General features: G+C 34.2%; 1 protein-coding gene and 2 long non-coding RNA genes across 6 annotated transcripts in view; all 3 read left to right on the top strand.

The window, feature by feature from the left end:
* Window positions 1–705: 705 nt before the first annotated feature.
* Window positions 706–2941, top strand: LOC105420544 (uncharacterized). Of its 2 annotated transcripts, none has more exons than XR_966629.3 (3): window positions 706–1074; window positions 1786–1816; window positions 2218–2941. It is a non-coding gene; the product is annotated as an uncharacterized LOC105420544 (long non-coding RNA). The 2 variants fall into 2 exon arrangements; XR_016059861.1 differs by lacking the exon at window positions 706–1074 and adding an exon at window positions 1086–1223.
* A 142-nt stretch (window positions 2942–3083) lies between these two features.
* On the top strand, window positions 3084–7622 carry LOC148781319 (uncharacterized). Its single transcript, XR_016059862.1, has 2 exons — window positions 3084–3315; window positions 5846–7622. It is a non-coding gene; the product is annotated as an uncharacterized LOC148781319 (long non-coding RNA).
* Window positions 7623–16547: 8925 nt separating this feature from the next.
* The window catches only part of LOC18432871 (kinesin-like protein KIN-UA), an 83153-nt gene continuing 80345 nt past the window's right edge, over window positions 16548–19355 (top strand). For all 3 annotated transcript variants that reach the window (XM_020666362.2, XM_020666361.2, XM_088872766.1), the window contains exon 1: window positions 16548–17020. In XM_020666362.2, coding sequence (XP_020522021.2) covers window positions 16858–17020 — 163 coding nt within the window. In that variant the 5' untranslated portion in view covers window positions 16548–16857. The remainder of the gene's footprint in view (window positions 17021–19355) is intronic.

Raw genomic sequence — 19355 nt, 5'->3', positions numbered from 1 at the left:
ACTAACACTCAAGGATTTGGATATAGTAAGACGTCTGCTAATATCGATGACTTGTTTTTAGATCGAATCAATGAATTGTCAAACTAATTCAATCAATGGCACCAGTGTGACCAAAAAAATGAACGACGTCGTCTGTCATTTTATTTTTAGATCATATGTTACTAATTGTATGTTTTATTGTAGTCCATGTATGTTGATATTCTTATTCCATGATAATTCTATGTTTATCCTTTTGTATGACGTAAATTAAATGGTAAGTAATAGTTCATGCAGGAAAAAAACATATCAATATTCGCATATTCATGCAAAGAAATGAAAATTCTTAATGGAGTACCCTCATTTTTTATTGAATTCCTAAAAACCAATATTTATAATAAATTTTAATAACTTTTTCGAATTTTTTTGAAGCTTTAATCTGACCGATTCACCTGATTCTCGATCCGAATCGCCGATTAGCCGATCCAAATCGGTTTTTGAAGTGCCCAATCCGAGTCAACGATCCGCTTTTTAAACCATGGACCCATCCTAATGAACGGCTTGGGAAGTGGAAGTGGAAGTGGAAGAGGAATGAGAAGATGGAAAACAACCACCGCATTGGCTAATTGCTCTAAGCAGATACATTGACATGGGGGAGAATTGCTACTCGTCCATAGCAAACTAAATACTAATATATATAGGAAAATGATACTGCTGACAGGCCCGCCTATGTCATTGGGGTGATCTGAACAGATGGGATGAACTTTAATGGTTGTGATCCCCCTTGTGTTGATCTCAAACTCAATCTATGCAAATAGCTTGGCGAACTATAAAGCTCTATCTCTCTAACGTCGTGGGACAGCGGGGCCTCTCTCTCAAACAAAAACCCAAATCTCTCTCTAGCGTCATATGGGGCAGCGGGGCCCCTCTCTCTTAAAAAAACCCAAATCTCTCGCTCTTCTGCTGCCCTCTCTGTCTCTCTCTCTCATCTCAGTTTCAAGCCTACCCTCTCTCTCTCTCACGCGTTTGTGCTCTCTACAGCCTGGTCTTACACTCTCTCCCTAAGCATAGAAGACGAAGCAAGACGAGGAGAAAAAGGTACAAATTATCTCTCTCTCTCTCTCTAGAAAATACACCTATGTGTCTTGTAAAAATTGGGGAAATAAAGATGCCAAAGAAATTGATTCGTATTGCTAGTATTCATAGAAATTGATTCGATTGACATGGTGAAGCTGTGCGCCTCTCGAGTTTGTGCCCTCTCTCTCTCTCTCTCTCTCTCCCTCTCTCAATGGAAATCCATCGGGCATATATTATTGGGAACATCTTTATAATTTTGTTGTTGAATAAACTGTAAGCTTGCAAGGAGGTATTTGGGGCTTTTGATTGTAGTTATTTGGATGAAAATTCTATCCTGTGGCATTAAACTGGTGTGATTTTATTGCTCCCTTTTTTTGGTTATCTGACATGAACATTAATTTATGATATAATTTTAGATACATTTCATTGGATTCCCTGTTCTGGCAATGTTCTCATTCTTGCCATATTGTTTTATGGAGATTCTGAATGCTTCTTGTATGCCTAATGTTTCGATCTTATTTTGTGATTGCTGAAGAAAACCAGCAATTTTCTGTTTTAAAGATATTTGGGATATGCCTTTTGTTGGTTTGTCTTAGGGATATGCCTTTTGATTGTTGAGTCTAGAAGTACTCTGCTAGCTTTCCTACTTTTGATCATTTCTTGTTATATAATTTTGAATTGTATATTTTGGGCTGGTTGTGTTTTGATGTATGTGTTGATTTGTGGGTGCAGTTGGCATACAGACGCCTCCGTAGGTGTAGAGGTAAGGTGCCCTTTAAATTTTATCATGGTATATAATTTTGATGTAAAATATACTTAGGATCATCTCAAAATCTATATTTATATCTAATTATAAAATTTTAAATTTCAAAATTTGTTAAAATCAAGTAAATCTATAAACATATGAAATCTTGAAAATGGACGGTATAGATAATATGTTGTAAAATGCACTATTTCTGAGACTTAAAATCTGTTTATTTTTCATAGTCATACATCTTGATGTTGAGATGATTAATCAAAGGGTTTTCCAACATTAAAACTACTTTTTCCGGTGGATTTTTGAGGGGCATTCGTAGTTCTGCATTATAAGATAGCATCCTTATATATAAACTTTTTCCTTGATTTGTTTGCATCAAGTTGACACCTAATTCTGTACAAATGCAGTGCGCAATATACTTTTAATTCCAGCTGAAGTGTGCATTCAAATGTTAGAAATTGCAACACCATCAATGTTGGTAGAACCAAAAATTTCTATACCAGTTTGTGGTTCTCAGAAGATGCATATTCAGGAGCAGTGGATCTTCCTGGGTTCCATGTTTATGTTGGAAGCGGGGGCGAGAGATTACTTCCTGAATGGTACAGGAAAGGTTGTCACTTCTTGATTTGCTTTTAGCTTTCCATTTTGTTGATGTTAAATTTGAATTGAGAGTCTTATAGAACCCCATGACTGTAACAAACAATTATGTGAGTTACTGAACTCCGTGGATGCCCTAATATTTTATTTCCAATGGGCTCCTGCGGGCATAAAACTCATTCTTGGTACTGAGGTAACCAAAGTAAATACAGCCAAGAAAACTCCTACAACAACAGCTCAAGTTGTCTTCAAATATGAGACTTGGAAAAGAGGTAGGTGCAAATAAGAATGGAAAAGCTGTGGTTGTTGGTGGAGTATACATCGGTCTTGAGCTAGGAGTTGTGCTGGATGTGTGCAACATTTAATGTTGTTCTTATGTGTAGCCAATGGCTGCTTATTTGTACTTGGTTTTTTTAACTTTTGTACTCCTTATGAGGAGCATTTGATAGTCCTACAAGAAGGAATACAAGTTCATGTAATGGCTTGGGTGTATTTTTATTCATTAAATAGAATTAAGCTAAACTTTGATGATTATTTGGTTGTTTTTCATCTTGTGCATTTTGACATATTGTTAAATTTGTGCAATATTTCTTTCTTCATTTTGATGGAGTATCCGTCCACACGCAGATAACTGTATAACTGTATTAAGTTATCGTGACATACCCATTGCAGGTGCTCATATATCAAAATCCTGAGTATTGGGACCAGGAAAGGCTGATCTAAATGGAACTTCGGGGGGAAGAAATGTTTGAAGTCCAAGTTATTACAGATAACCGTAAATCAACAAAGAGATCATCCATCATTAGAGAGGGAGCAAGAAAGATATGAAAAGAATTTAATATCATACATCACCTGGCCATAAGCTACAATAAAAACTGCAACCATGTGATTCCACTATAGCCATGCTTGTGAGTAGTGGAGTTAATGTTTCACATGCACTTTTCGCATGGGCCCTTTCCTAACAGTAGTCTCAAAAAAACAACAAAAAAACAAATCCCACAACCAATTTTCAATTGCAGTGCCTACTCACTGGTATAATGTAAGTTGGGAAAAACCAAAAAAAAGAGCAATCAAATCACACCAGTTTAATGCCACATGATATAATTTTCATCCAAATAATTACAATCAAAAGCCGCAAATACCTCCTTGCAAGCTTACAGTTTATTCAACAACAAAATGATAAAGATGTTCCCAACAATATATGCCCGATGGATTTTTATTGAGAGAGAGATGGCACAAATTCGAGAGGCACACAGCTCCACCATATCAATCAAATCACTTTTTATGAATACTAACAATACAAATCAATTTATTTGGTATCTTTGTTTCCCCAATTTTCACAAGACAGGTATATTTTCCAGAGAGAGAGAGAATTTGTACCTTTTTCTCATCTTCTTGCTTTGTCTTCTATGTTGAGAGAGAGTGTGTGAGACCAGGTTGCAAAGGGCACAAACACACATGAAAGAGAGGCACAAATGTATGAGAGAGAGAGAGGGCAGGCCTGAACCAGAGATGAGAGAGAGGGGGGGCCGGGGCAGCAGAAGAGCGAGAGATTTGGGTGTTTTTTAGAGCAAGAGGCCCTGCAGCCCCATATGACGCCAGAGAGAGATTTGGGTTTTTGTTTTAGAGAGAGGCCCCGCTGCCCAACGACGCTAGAGAGATAGACCTTTATGGTTCGTCAAGCTATTTGCATATGTTGAGTTTGAAATCAAGTAATGAGGGATCACAAACGTTAAAACTCCCAAGGTGATCCCATCCTTTCGACTCACCCCAATGGGCGTCGGCCACCTGTATCATATATATATATATATATATATATATATATATATATATATATATAATACAAAACGCGTATAGGTAAAAATAAATAGCGATTTCGCCTACTTTCGTCACCATTCAAAGTTCATGGTATTGATCAGGATTGTCTGATAGTGTTTTATTTTTTATTTTTTTTTACAAATCAGAATGACTGAAATTTGGAGCATGTGTTCATAAAAAAAAGGCGAATCTACAAAAAAAAATCAAATAAAATATTTTACATGAAAAAAATTAACCAAAAGTTTTGGGGCTATTTTGGTCAAATTTTTTCACAAATTATATTTTTATAAATTTTTATTGGGTGCGCCTCACTAAAATGTACACACATTCTAATTTCAAATCATTCCGATTTGTAAAAAAAAAATGAAAAATGAAACACTACCGGACAATCGTGATTGTACTATAAACTTTGGATGGTTATAAAGTAGGCGAAATCACTATTCATTTTCGCCTATAGGAATTGGGAAGAGTTTTCCTATATATAGATGGGCAATGATTTCATACAACCATTATATAGTACTATAATGCAACAACCTTAGAAAATTATCTTATGGCCATTTGTTTGATTCAAATTAAATATACACTCTTTTCATTTTAATAAACAATCACAAAAAATAAAATTTGAAAACACAATCTAGAAAGTATTTTTTTAGCTCAATTAACATAAGTTGTTCATTTTGGTGATATTTTTAGATCTAGGCCTTAAAAGGATTTTTTTATTTCCAATTTTTTTAGATAGTTTTATTATCATTAGATGAACAATGTTAAAAAAAAAGAAAAAAATGATTTTGAGTATATAAAGGCTAAGATATTGAAACTCACAAAATAGATGGTCTAGATTCGTTTTCAGAGGGGACTCATTTTGACTATATCTAGGGTTCAAATTGAACTTTTTTTTTTTTTTTTTTTGGATGGTTTATTGAGATGAAGAGAGTGTGTATACTATGATACAATCGTTGCATTAGATCATTGCTCTATATATGTATGGAAAAGTCTTTTCAACGCCTATTGGTGAAATTGAACATTGATTTCGCCTACCCTCATCACCATCCAAACTTCATCGCACGGTCACAGTAGTCCGGTAATATTTTATTTTTTATTCTTTTTTACTAATCAGAATAATCTGAAATTTGGAGTGTATGTGCATCTTAGTGAGTCGCACTTAATAAAAATATGAAAAATAATAATTCTCAAAATATAAGTTGTCCAAAATATTTTAAGGTATTTTGGTCAATTTATATTTTACGAATTATTTTTTTCATATTTTTATTTGGTGCACGTCACTAATGTGTATACACGCTCCAAATTTCATGTAATTTGGATTTGTAGAGAAAACTGAAATTGAAACACTATCTAATGTGAACGTGCGATGAAGTTTGGATAGTGATGAGGATAGACGAAATCACTGTTCATTTTCGCCTATATGCGTTGTGAAGAGTTTTTCTATATATATATATATATATTAATCTTTAGTTTCCTATGCATTTTCTAAGTTCGTTTGTTGAAGATTTTATTATTTTAGATTTGTTCCGTGTAGTTTTTTATATAGCTTTTCTTTATGCATTTATTATTCTTCTGTAGTGGTGCTTATTTTGGCAGGGCATTAATGTGTTGCACCAGGCCCTAGAGATACAAGAACCATGGCATCCAAAGGCACCTGCCGATGCAATAGGGGCATATGATTTTTTCACCGAGTATATTGCATGTTAAAGCATATGGTGGGGATCGAAACTGAGGAGTCATCATGCTGCGGAGGATGAGAATCAGGAGCAACATGAGGATGAGGATCAGGACGAGGCTCAGGAGCAAGAGCTAGATCAACCAACCCAACCCATTCCCACTGCTGCTCAACCTACATAGCCCTGATTTCGTCTACGACCCTCGAAGTAAACCTAGGCAGATGGATCGTCGCCAACATGCTAAGCCTAAATTTCCAAGTTGGGGTATGATCTTTACTTTGTTCTCAGCGACCTGAACGCCTGAAGAAGTCAAAACAAAACCTCGAAAAACTAGGCAATCAAACATAAAAGAAAGTTTTTGATTGATCTACAAATAAAAATTTGATGATGTGGTGCAACACTAATGTCCAGGATCAAACACTCAAAAATATTATCCAGATCTTCTTTTTTTTTTTCTATTTCCTCTGGATTTAGTACACATTTGGTTTTCCATTTCTTTCTTTAGCTCTTTTTCCTCTTAACTTGCCTCTCTTTCTCTACCTATAAAAAGATTAATTCATTAGGCAGTTCACCCAGCCTATTTTTCATGCTCTTTGGTCTGCCAAATGTCATCCTTAGGCTAAATATTTTTCCTGACTTGCTATGCACAATCGGCTTCCAACTACATATATATTTCAACAGCAAGGTTGTCATATGGCTACTATCTACCCTTTTTACACGAACAATGAGGACAACTTTTGTCGCCTCTTGTTTCATTGCTCTTTTTGCAAGGTGTGTGGCACTCTTTAGCCTGACGGTGTGGTAAGAGATTTATGCTTGCATCTTTAGCCCAAGATATTCATCGTAGTTGGCTAGCCTTCAAATTCAATCATCTGGGTTTTTCAACATCTGGATGGGTATATTCTTCACGATTTCTATGGGAGGAGAGAAATAAAAAGGTTTTTTACATCTAAGCATCAAGGAGAGAGCAAATTGTTATTCGTATTGCTTCACCTGTCAAGGCTCTAACAGAAGTTAGATTAATGGGCCCCCCATTGTCAAAAAAAGGTGATTATTGGCAATCTTCATATTACTCGATGTCTATCAAAAGCAAAAATACCTTATCCGAGTTGCATGGTCACTCCCGAAGGTCCAGTAGTATAAGTTGAATATTGATGGTGCGTCATTACATAATCTTGGTTTGGCAGGTGGTGGTGGGGTCATAAGAAACAACATTGGTGGATTTGTGGCCGCTTTCACTAAACATTTTAGATTTGCTTCTAATAATTATGCAGAATTCTAGGTATTAGAAGAGGGTTTAGCTATGCAAAAGGTTGCTCCCTTTACAGATAGGAAGTGATTCATCTCTATGGTGGATGCTATTCAGAGTGGATGCTATTCAAAGTGGATGCTATTCAGAATCGACGTCGTGGCCCCATGGAGATTACAGATGGTGGCATACAATTGTCATGCCAAGCTCTTGCTCTACATTTGGCATATTGTTGTCTATGATTTTCGAGATGTGAATATGGTAGCTGATGCCCTCACTAAGAGAGGATCGGTCTACTCAGGCGCCACGATTTGATGTAGCCGTCCACTAGACTTTCTCTTTCTTCTTTTATAACATGATTTGACGTAACTGTCCTACTATAGGGTTGTAAACTAATGTATTCTTCTATTTCTATTGATGAAAAATTCGGGTAGGGGGCCTTCTCCCCCACTGACTTTCCAAATTAAAACATAGACCCTTATTTGAAACATATTGGTCTCTCTAATATTATCATATACATTCAAACATGCAATGTAAGCACATATATTGAGGTATAATCAAGAAAGAGAAAAAAGGGAAAGGGGTACAAAACCAAACTAGAGTATTGAGAAAAATACATATGACAAGTATTGAGAAAAATACATATGACAAGTACACAAGAGTCTACTCCAGATTTTGGATATCTAAAGTGGCAAACCATCAAATATCCCAAATCTAAAGTTTTATCTAGACCTACCAGCACTCAAAATGCTCTGGATCCAAAGACCACTTCGAATTTTTACCACTTTGGCTATTCAAAGTCTGAAGTGGTCTTTAGACTTATCAAAATGTCTTGGGTCCAACGGCCAAGTATAAGTTGAAATGAAATTTGTATTACTTTTTCAAAAGTTCCATTATGAAGTAACTAATGTAGGATGCCATGACCTCAAGGTGCCTACAATTTATACTTAGCAACGACTTGACTACACTGTATCTCACCAATCTGCCAAAGCCTGTAAGGGCATCTCCATCTAGCTATATCAGCACCGTATATCTTCCCGATACATTGGATATCATAACATATCCGCTACCGGTATTACATTGTGTAGAAACCTTGCCTTCCCCTTTGCATGTCTAACTTTTTTTTGTGGAGATGGAATTAGGACACCAATCCACCTGCTTGCTTCCTACATTCTCTGTGAGAGCCTGCTCGTCAACTTAAATCTCAGGAATTCACAAAGTGTAAGCGTCAGCTGACATTATCCACTTTTTAAAGGAATCAGCATAGATGTCAGATGATTATAACTAGCCCCTAAGAGATGAGTATTGGGCCATTTTTCTGGGCATATTTCCATAATATAGTCATATGCAGCTTTGTAAGCATTTTGTATCTCACATATTCTTCTGTCAAACTTTTGCATAATCAATTTATGAGCTTTCTTTTAGAATAAAGAAGTCAATACTGAACAATTCGCTGCCTTTCCAAAATGTCATTTGAAATTCTTTGTTAAATGCCACATGCAAAATGGTCAATGTAGTAAAACTGGGAAAAATATCTTCAATTGCTTGTATCAAACCTTTTTGTCGGTCAGATATAATGGTCAATGCAGTAAAATTGGGACACTCATGGAATAATTCATTCAAGATACATAATAACCCATGCCAGCTATCACCATCCTCATCTTGAGCATTTACTCCAATGGCACATAACAAGATCACTAGGTATCTTCCTTTTAAGAACATCCAATTAAGAATTCTTGGAGGCTTGCATCCTTCAAATAAATCCGACTTCTTAGAGGCGTGCATTGATTAAAGAAAACCTCAAGACATTATGGAATGCAAGGAAAAGACATTTGAAGTTGTTTATCGCAATGAGCAGTTATGTTTAAGGGTGGTGGCTCAAAGTTTTCCAAGTACTTGTATGCTTCATCTTCTGATCCATGTGTTATTACCTTCTTGCTCACCATACTTGTATGTAAGATATCATGGTCTGTTTTTTGTTTTTTTTTTATAATTCAGTGGGGAAGACAGGCTCCTTACCCAATTTTTTAAGTAAATTAGGAGTTAGCTTTTTCGAAAGTATTAGTGAGGTGGCGCTAGTGGTGGGAATGAAAACCACAACGTGGTGATTTGGGTACGGGGTACTATCACCATGAGCCTAGCCCCTTTCCCAATAGAACACTATGGTTGTGTTGCAAATTGTTCACATTATCTCTTCATGTTATACCTTCCTAGTTTTGTACACGATCTCTAATCTTCTTTCCCACCCATTGGCTTTGAGCCAAAGGCTGATGAAGACTCCGCATCAGACCACTATATGTGTGCTCATTCACCATGCTCAAAACCGTTAAATATATTGTATTACCAACCCTATAGTAGTACACTTTTCATATAGATCCATGTGCTTTGCACTTTGGCCAGACCATCCATCTTTGCTTTTCACAAACTTCAAAACAAAGTTATTAAATATGATATAATCAACCTGGTGATGTCAGTGTTAATTATCCAATCTTTGACTAATCTGGAGTACAACTTCATTTCGATCTCCTATGCGTGGGCTCTCTATGGGATCAATGTCCTCAATGTCGCGCTCGTTGTGCACAATGGGGTTAGACACCGTTTCATTGGGCCTCAACAGTAAAATGCAAAGGGCAATTACAAGACATGTTCAGGATAAATAGATTCTAGACTAACAAGCAATTATTTCTTGCTCCTAGTCATTCTCGATGGACCGCCATCATCAGCTTATGTTGGTGGAATTTGCAAGGTATGTAACCCCGTCTGGGATGAAACATATGCAACGATGTTAGAGGTGCCAACTCTCAACCAGTGTAGGAAAAATCGAATTTGAACAATTAACCAGACACGGGGTTGGAAGCGGTTTAATCGGCCCAATCGATAAATCCGTCTAACTGAGCAATTCCCGGGTGGTAAAAAAAGTATTAAAAAATATAAAAAAAAAGTCGAATAAAATATTAAAAATATATTTAAAGCATTAATTAATAAAACACATCCAAATAAAAGCGAAAAATAATGAAAAAAATAGATTTTAATGAATCGATTTGTGCCCATTGGTATTTTTAAATATTTTCAAAAAAGATGAAAAAATATAAAAATAAGTATTAATGGTGAAAACAAATTTCAATTTTTGCCAAAATGATGAAAAACATTAAAAAATGCATTACAAACAAAATAACTTTTTTGGGGATTTTATATAATTGTTTTGAATTTTTTTATAATACCCGGCTGGCTCATTCGGTCTAGAGATCTATTCATATGATATGAACCTCACCTTCCATTCCCCCCTTTACCTGAATTCTTAACTTCTTTCGAGTTTCTATTAAAAGATCATCACGATCATCCTCGTAACCTTTTCCCAACTATTTACGGTTGGCTACATGAATTTTGATCCGTTATTCTGCTCTATCAAGAATCATACCCTCAGTGACGTTATAAGTTTCTATATCTTTTCTCGCTACTTCCAATCATGTCCTTTTGGGTCTATCTCTTGCTTTTTTTAAGCATTCCACTTGAACTAACTCGCACCACCTAATAGGTTATGTACTGGATATACGCTGCAATAACGTATGTTAAAGATTGACAATAAGTTTCTTCAAACTTTAATATTGACTACTTAACTAACACAACCCATCTCATTTACCTCGGTTTGGGATGGGTTGAGGGAAAATTCAAAGTACTCACCCTTCTTAGACCATATCGAAAGATCCTCCCTAATGAAATACCAATTGCACTCCGTCAGCTGCCATTGCCGAAATTTTTTTTGTCGTCCTGAGTTAAATAATCAAGTTAGAGAGTAAGGTCGACAGTTAAAAAAATCTTACAAATAACTACCAATTAAATTCACGTAGAAGCATATACTCACATCAAAGGCAGCCAAAAACTACCATATTCAAACAAAATATCATTGTTACTAACTTCTATGATAAAAACAACTCTAGGTCCAAAGAGATATAAAACACACAATGTAATTGTAAAACCATAATAATAATAATAATAATAATAATAACTAAAAAAAAAAAAAAACCAAAAATCACATCCAAAATCCTATGAAACTACAAAGACATAGATTAACCCACCAATAATCACATCCGAACCAAAATAACCATAAAGAAAATCAACGATTCCTCAATCTTCAACGCATATGCCGTAATAAATTTCCATCTTCAACTTTACATTTTCTAATTTTTAGAAGAATCAGAAAAATGCAAATAAAAAAGAGAAACATGAAATCAGTTGAAAAGAGAACAACATAAAATTCGATAGTCAAAAAAAAAAAAAACACTTCAATATATTTTTTATTTCTTAAATTAATTTGTTGTTTTTCTATTTTCCGCAATTAATATTATTATTTGAAAAAAATTTCAAGAAAATTGAAAATTAAAAAAGATGATAGATTACTGCAAACGTATTCCTTTTTCCTTTTCACACTTTTTGTTCTTTATTTAATTGGCTTTTACAAACTATAGAAGTCCTTGCTAGTCGTATTGAGCAAAAATAAATAAAAATAAAAAAATAACTAAACCTGCGAAAAAAGGGAAAAGATTATGCTTGGGGAATATTAACAATTTAGGATTTTAGAAACATATAAAAATTTAATTGATATCTTGGGTTGATAATTTGAAAAAATGGAGAAATTGAAGAAGATATTGCATATAGGAATTGAAGTTACAACCAGAGTTTTATGTGATCGTCGCATACGAATGAAACTGAATGACAAGTTCTATAGAACAATTGTGAGACCAACTTCACTTTATGAGGGAGAAATGTTGGACATTCCATAAACAACATACCCATAGAATGAATATAGTTGAGATGAAGATGTTGAGATGGATGAGTAGAAAGAGAATAGGTGGTAGAATTTTGAAATGAATATATTCAAGAGATATGTATGGCACCAGCAGGTGATAAGATGAGATAAAATAGTCTTAGGTGAGCCGACCATGTGTGACGCTGATCCATTACAACACTTGTTAGGAGATATGGGTTAGCTTAAGTAGAAAGGCTAAAAAGTGGGCAAAGAGTAGGTGTAAAAAGGCAGTTGGAAGTAGTGTAAAAATATAAAGAGATTTTTAGCCTCATTGTAGTTATGACTGTTAATAAAGTAAAATGACAGATTTAAGATAGCCGACCCCAATTAATTGAAAAAAGCTTCAATGATGATCATAATGTCAAAAAGTTAAACTATAAACAAAAAAATATTAGGGCTTTACTGTTTATTGACCTTTTTATGAAAATTTTATGATAATTTCCTTAAACCTAGAGTAAAACAAGCAAGGATCCAACACAATATAAAAAAAATTACCCGATTATGATATATTTGGCCAGTGTCTCACTCATGCTTTCTTGAATCTTGTTGGAGAGAGTGAGATTGATCGACGGATATGTGAGAGAAACGAATGGAAAACCCCCTTCTTTCTCTTAAAAAGTCTTTTATTAAAAAATTTGCATTTCCTATTTTACCTTGATAAAAATTCATTAAGGGCCCGTTTGGATAGGACGAAATTAGGAATATTATATATTTAAAATCAAAAGAAATCTTTAGATTTTTAATATCAAAGATTTTTATTATGGATTCCTCAAACCTCTTGTTTGGATAAATTATACAAAATTTATGAATTCCTTACAATCACTTCTATGTCCATTGTTTGGTAACGAAGCTTCATACAATTTATCTCTCTAAAATTTTTATATATTTTTTTTTTCTAAAACTAAAAAGTTGGAAACATGTATCTATAAAAAATTTGAGATAGTTTCTCTCTCTAAAATTTGACATGGTTTTGTCTCTCTAAAATTTAATATACTTTCTATCCAAAATTTAAAAATTGAAAATATTTATCTAAAAATTTTGAGATAACTTCTCTCTCTAAAATTTTTAGGTGCTTTACTTTCTCTAAAATTTAATATAGTTTCTCTTTTTAAAATTTTAAGATACTCTCTCTAAAATTTAAAACTTGAGATAGTTCCCCTATTCAATAATTTTGAGATAGTTTCTCTCTCTAAACATTTTTAAGTAGTTTCTCTCTCTAAAATATGTTATAGTTTTTCTCTCAAATTTTAATATACTTTCTCTTTCTAAAAGCTAAAATTTGAGATGATTTCTCTCTATAAATTTTGCGATAGTTTATTTTTCTAAAATAAATTATGTACTTTCTCTCTCTAAATTTGATATAGTTACTCTCCTAAATTTTATAGTATTTTATCTCTCCAAAACTTCAAGTTTGAGATAGTTTCTCTCTCTAAAATTTTGAAATAATTTATCTCTTTAAAATTTGATATAGTATCTCTCTAAACTTTGATATACGTTTTCTTTCTAAAGTTTAAAATTTGAGATACCTTCTATCTCTAAAACTTAAAATTTGAGATAGTTTATCTCTCTAATTTTTTTTGAGATAGTTTCTCTCTCTAAAAATTTTATATACTTTCACTATTTAAAATTTGATATAGTTTATCTCTCGAAAATTTTAATATACCTTTTCTCTCTAAAATATAAATTTTGCGATAGTTTCTTTCTCCATCTCTCTCTAAAATTTTCTAGGTAGTTTATCTCTCTAAAATTTGATATAATTTCTATTTCTAAAATTTTAATATATTTTCTCTTTCTAAAATTCAAAATTCGTTATAGTTTTTCTCTAAAACTCAAAATTCGAGATAGTTTTTCTCTGTAAAACTGAAATATTTCTCTCTAAATTTTTTATGTGGTTTTTCTTTCTAAAATTTATAATAGTTTCTCTCTAAAAGTTTAAGAATACTTTATCTCTCTACAATTTTAAGAATAGTTTCTCTCTTTAAAACTTAAGATTTGATATAGTTTCTCTCTCTAAAATTTTTTTGAGATAGTTTCTATTTTTAAAACTTTTTAGGTCCTCTCTCTAAAATTGATATAGTTTCTCCATCTAAAAATTAAAATATGAGATTGTTTCTCTCTCTAAAAAATTGAGATAGTTTCTCTCTCTAAAAATTTGCATATACTTTCTCTCTCTAAAATATGATAGTTTCTCTCTAAAAATTAAAATTTGAGATTGTTTCTCTCTCTAAAATTTTAAAAATAGTTTATCTCTCTAAAAAAATTGGTACTTTTTTATATAAAATTTTAACATACTTTCTCTCTCCAAAATTTTAACATAATTTCTCTTTTTAAAAGTTAAAATTTGATACAGTTTATCTCTCTAAAGTTTTGAGATGGTTTATCTTTCTAAAAAAATTTGTTACTTTTTCTCTAAAATTTTAACATACTTTCTCTCTCTAAAATTTTAACATACTTTCCCTGTAAAAGTTAAAATTTGAGATAGTTTTTCTTTCTAAAAATTTTGAGATAGTTTCTCTCTTTAAAAAATTTAAGTACTTTTCTTTAAAAAATTTTCATATCTACTAAATGCTTCCTATATTTCAGGTCGAGGGAGGTGAAATCCATGGGCCTTGGAAATGTAAAAAAACAGGTTTTAGTGTGGAAATGAAATTATGGAAAAGTAGGTCTTGTTTTATTTCTATGATTTTGATTTTCTTGTTTTTAACTATCCTAGTCATACAGCAATTCAAATAGTAGATTTTGACAATATACAATATATTAAGAATCCATGCCTTAAAATCCAAGTACCCAACCAGGCCCTAAAACAACAATACACATTTTCATTTGGATGGAAATATGGAAAATGAAGGAGGCAACAGGTGCGCGCTAAACTTTTTTATGATTACAGACATTAAAAGTCCAATCTCATATATGACTTCAGACTTCCAATGTCCTAATTAGGGACAAAGGAAAAAAAACTGAAAAAGATAACCCGTAACATGAAAAAATTGCGGGGTATTTTAAGAATGAGTGTGGTTTTTATAAGGTTGCAACTTTAAACAATCCAATTAAGGCACACCTCCAAATTTTATCATGTAATTTTGATATAAAAACATCTATAAGCTTATCTAAAAATCTATTTTAATATCTAATTGTAAACTTTTAAACTTCAAAAATGGTTAAAATCAAGTAAATCTATAAACACATGAAAATCTTAAAAATGGACGGTCTAGATAATGTGTTGTAAGATACACTATTTCTAAGACTTAATTTTTTTTTATTTCATATTAAAAATTTCGATATGGAGATGATCAATTAGAGAGTTTTTCAACATTGAAACAACATTTTCTAGTGGATTTGTGAGGTGCATTTTTAATTTTACGTTTTAAGGTTGCAACCATATATTACCGGGATTAAATATAATATATGAGTAATTTTCTAGAAAAAAAAAAACAAAATATATATACAATGAGACTATTTACCTTTGGAATATGGAGGTCACAATTACTTATAGCCGTCCGATGTCAAATCTAATAGTTTGGGTGTGTCATAAAGTTTGAAAAAATTTCTTTTGAACTTTGAGTTTGATAAATCAAATAAATGCAACCACCCAATTTCACATCTGAAAGACAAGATTAATTGTGACCACCTTGTACCAAAGGTAAATAGTTTTATTGTATATATATATATATATTTAAAAAAAAAAAATATTACAAAAACAATCCCAAAACTACACTATCTATACAACTTAGCCCCAACCTAACTTTTTCTCTCATTTGTTTCCCCAAAATATATTTTTTTATGTAAATACCCCCTAACCAAATAAAAAATAAAAAAATATCTAAACTACCCTCTCTCACTTTTACCTTACCTATACCTCTCTCCCCTCTCTCCCACCAAAATAGACGATTTGATACTGTGTAAATAGACGATTTGATACTGTGTAAATGCGATCGACAGTAGTGTTTCGGCATTGTATAAAATACGGTTCGACAGTAGAGCTTCGGTACAGTGTAAAGTGTGGTTCAACAATTGAAAATGGCTGTTCGGTAGTTGCAAAGGGTGGTCTAGTAGTAGATGTTATTGGATTTTAGGGCTCCGATACTATGTAAAAAGCGGTCTCGTAGTACTCGGTTTCGGTCGGGTAGTTGTCTTAAGGCGGTCCGACACTTGTGCGCTCCGACAATATAATAGTGCCCTCCGACAATATGGTACTGGATCCAAAAGTCAAAGTCAAATCTAGCCAAAATGATTTTTGTGTACAAGAAAGACATCTTCGTTTAAAAAATATACTTTTTTTTTTTTGGGAGTATTTGCATATAAAGCTTGTTTTGGAGAAAATAGTGAGAAAAAAGTTGGTTGCGAGTGGTATTTTTTTTTTTTTTTGGTAGTTTTCAAAAAAAAAAAAAAGAAATCTTCGCCGGTCGTTTGCCTTGTGGAGTAAATATACACGTACTCCCGCGGGAACATGCCGTACCAGTGCGCGGATGAAAACAATTTACCCAATTTTCAAAAACGTCCAAGAGCCTCGCCCTCTGCTCCCGCAAGCGTCCAGACCCCTCTCTATCCCTTTCCCCCCAAAATTGAACGTTCTCTCTCTAAACTTCCAAATTCGAATCCATACTTTCTCTCTACACTCGGCTGCATACGCGGAGAAATTTGGAAGGATGATGGGTGTCTCTGCACATTATGGTTGGACTGAGTCGATGAGAACAGAAGCAGGCCCCATTTTTTTAAGCGGCCGGGGCCAGCCCATCACTGCGTCGTGCCGGCCTCCAACTAATTTTCAATTCTTCCTTTCCCTCTCTATTAACCCCACCTTCAACTTCCCCTCTCTCTCTAACTTTCATTTCTCTTGCAACTGCCTCTCTCTCTCATCTTCCAGTCCATTGTTGTGGTCTTGTGGCTGGCTAGAGAGATGTCCAGGTCTACCCTTCGAGGCGAGAGATCGAGCTCTTACGCCACTGCTCCGACAAAGAACTCTGTGCGCTCTCTCTCTCCTGCTGCTCCTAGGTCCAAGGCATTGCCGTCGGCGAGACCAGCCCATCGAGCTCATCCTCTCATTGAAGATGATGATTCGGGCGAGTTTTCTCTCGCTTCCTTTTCCTGAATGGGTTGTTGGGGTGTAATGATTGGATAAATTTCTCTCTTTTTTTTTACTGAATGGATTAACAGGATAGATAAATCAGGGAAATATCTCTTCCCTTTTACTAAATGGCCTAATTGGGATGAGTTCATTTAATTTCCCCTTTCAATTTGAGTTCAATGGCTTCCTGGCTTGCCAAAAGTTTCTAGTTTTGGTTTAAACGATAATGGGGGGAGTATTTTTTGTACTTTCAAACCCGTTTTCTTTCATTGTAAATCAGTTCAACTCTAGGTCATTTTGTGTTTGAATGAAAATTCAGGATCACAAACCTGTTTTTAAATAAGCTAATCTAAGTGAAAACAGTGTGGTCAAACCAACAGGGTCTTTTGTAGACAATTAAGAAATGGGTAATTTACTGTTTATGAATGTGACATTGGTTAAGGGTGATAGAGTGTGTAGGAGGAGGCATATAAAGAACATAAATTTGGATGTAGCTGCTTGTTAGAATAGATATAAGAGGGAGATTTTGATTATTCTGGAATAGAAACTTGATAGTTAGGAAGATTTGTTAGTTATGAAATTGAGGGGAAAGATTGTGTATGCTATCCATGAAGTTGTGGGTAGGCATTTGTTTCTTTTTTGGAATCTTGATGTTATTCCTTTTGAGAATCATAGCATAATTACCGCCCAGTCTATGTTGAAACGAAACTTAAAGAAGATTGATGCCTAGTCACGGTTCAACAATTATATCTTGTTGGACCTATACATGGTTCAACATTGTATCTTGTTGGACTCATGTGTTGAACATTAGGAAGAGTTGGAGATTCTTTCTTATTCCTTAGCGGAGTTGGATCATCCTAGAGTGGATTAAGATGGGCCATGAGAGATATTTGTAGGGGCTGAAACAGAACTGGTTTGTACAGACTCTATTTCCCTGCATAAATGTTCCTTGAAGATTGTACTCATGGTTTGTTTCACATAAATGTTGTCTTCTGGAGTCTTTTTGGGAATAGATTTGAAAATTAAAAGCCCTGTGGCTCTTGGGTGTGACTAAATCACACAAATAGTTAAATGTGCTGTCAATCACACATTCTCAAATTTTTTTATGAATTCTGATTACTTATTGCGAGAGATATTCCAAATTTCCGTGATCCTTTTCCTGGGGGACCTTGCTATCTACGAAACTGTGAGGCACTTTTAGGATGGTAATTTGTACACGTGTATAGAATTCTAAAATATTTTGATTGCTGAACCATAAAATATGTAGAAGAACAATTGGTTTCCTAAAACAAGTGATCGGTTCTTGAGAAAAGTAATTGGAATAGTTTATTCATTTTACATACAACGTCATTTGTAATTATATACATGAGCCTTAAATGACCTAACTTATGGATTGGAAATATTTATGGATTTTGATTTGGAGTTATTTGGAAACTGGACTGGAGACGTTTGTCTCCCATAGTATGTGCTTCGAATAATAATTCGGTGGACTGACAATTTTTCCCTTGACACTATGGTACAATGCGAATGTAAGCAAAGAAAAGAAAAAACATTTCGAAGAACATGGTGTCGAAGATCATGTAGGCTTGCTATTTTTTAAAGGTAATAAAAAATTCGAAATAGAGATCTCGGTTCAATAAGGATCATCTTTCTAATTAGTGTTTCAAAAAGCGCTAGGCAGCACCTAGGCGGTCGGGGAGTTCCAGGCCGCCTAGCGCCTAGGCGGGAACTTGAGCGGCCCAGTAGAAATTTTTTTTGGGGGTTTTTCTCTCTCAAAAATAGGCTTTGGTAGGTTTTAGGTTTCAAATGAACCTAAAACCCACAATTTTGCACCTTTAATATTAAAAAATGACCCAAAAATACCCCCAACGAGGGACACGTCTGCCCCTGGGTGGGGCGCAGGCCCTGGGCAGCAGCCTAGGCGGGTTCAGGCGGTCGCTTAGGCGGGTTACCGGACAACTAGGGATATCCGCATTTTTTGGGCGCCAAGCCTTGGGTGATACGCCCAAGCCCCCAGAACCACCTATGCAGCCACTTAGGCGTTGGGCGGTCCGTTTTTGAAACACTATTTCGAATAGTGCTTGCACTGGCTCAGATCATGTTTCTAATAATGCTAGGATTGGCTGCCTTTTTTAAAATTATAATTGATAAGACAAAATCATAATTTGAACTATAATAATGAAATCAAAATCAAGATAAAATACATGAGATAATATTTGTATTTTTTGTTGACAATTTCCTTGGTGGATTATGAGTGTTTATTAAACCTCACTTCTAATACTGTGTCTGAGGCTAAATAGTCCATATAATGACTTCACATCTATGGAACA

Source organism: Amborella trichopoda, chromosome 7 (assembly GCF_054954075.1).
Source record: "Amborella trichopoda isolate Santa Cruz 75 chromosome 7, AtrichopodaSantaCruz75HAP2 v2.0, whole genome shotgun sequence".
In the NCBI taxonomy this organism is placed as follows: Eukaryota; Viridiplantae; Streptophyta; class Magnoliopsida; order Amborellales; family Amborellaceae; genus Amborella; species Amborella trichopoda.
Note: the sequence above shows the minus strand (reverse complement) of the source record. Positions and strands in the feature narration are given on the sequence as shown.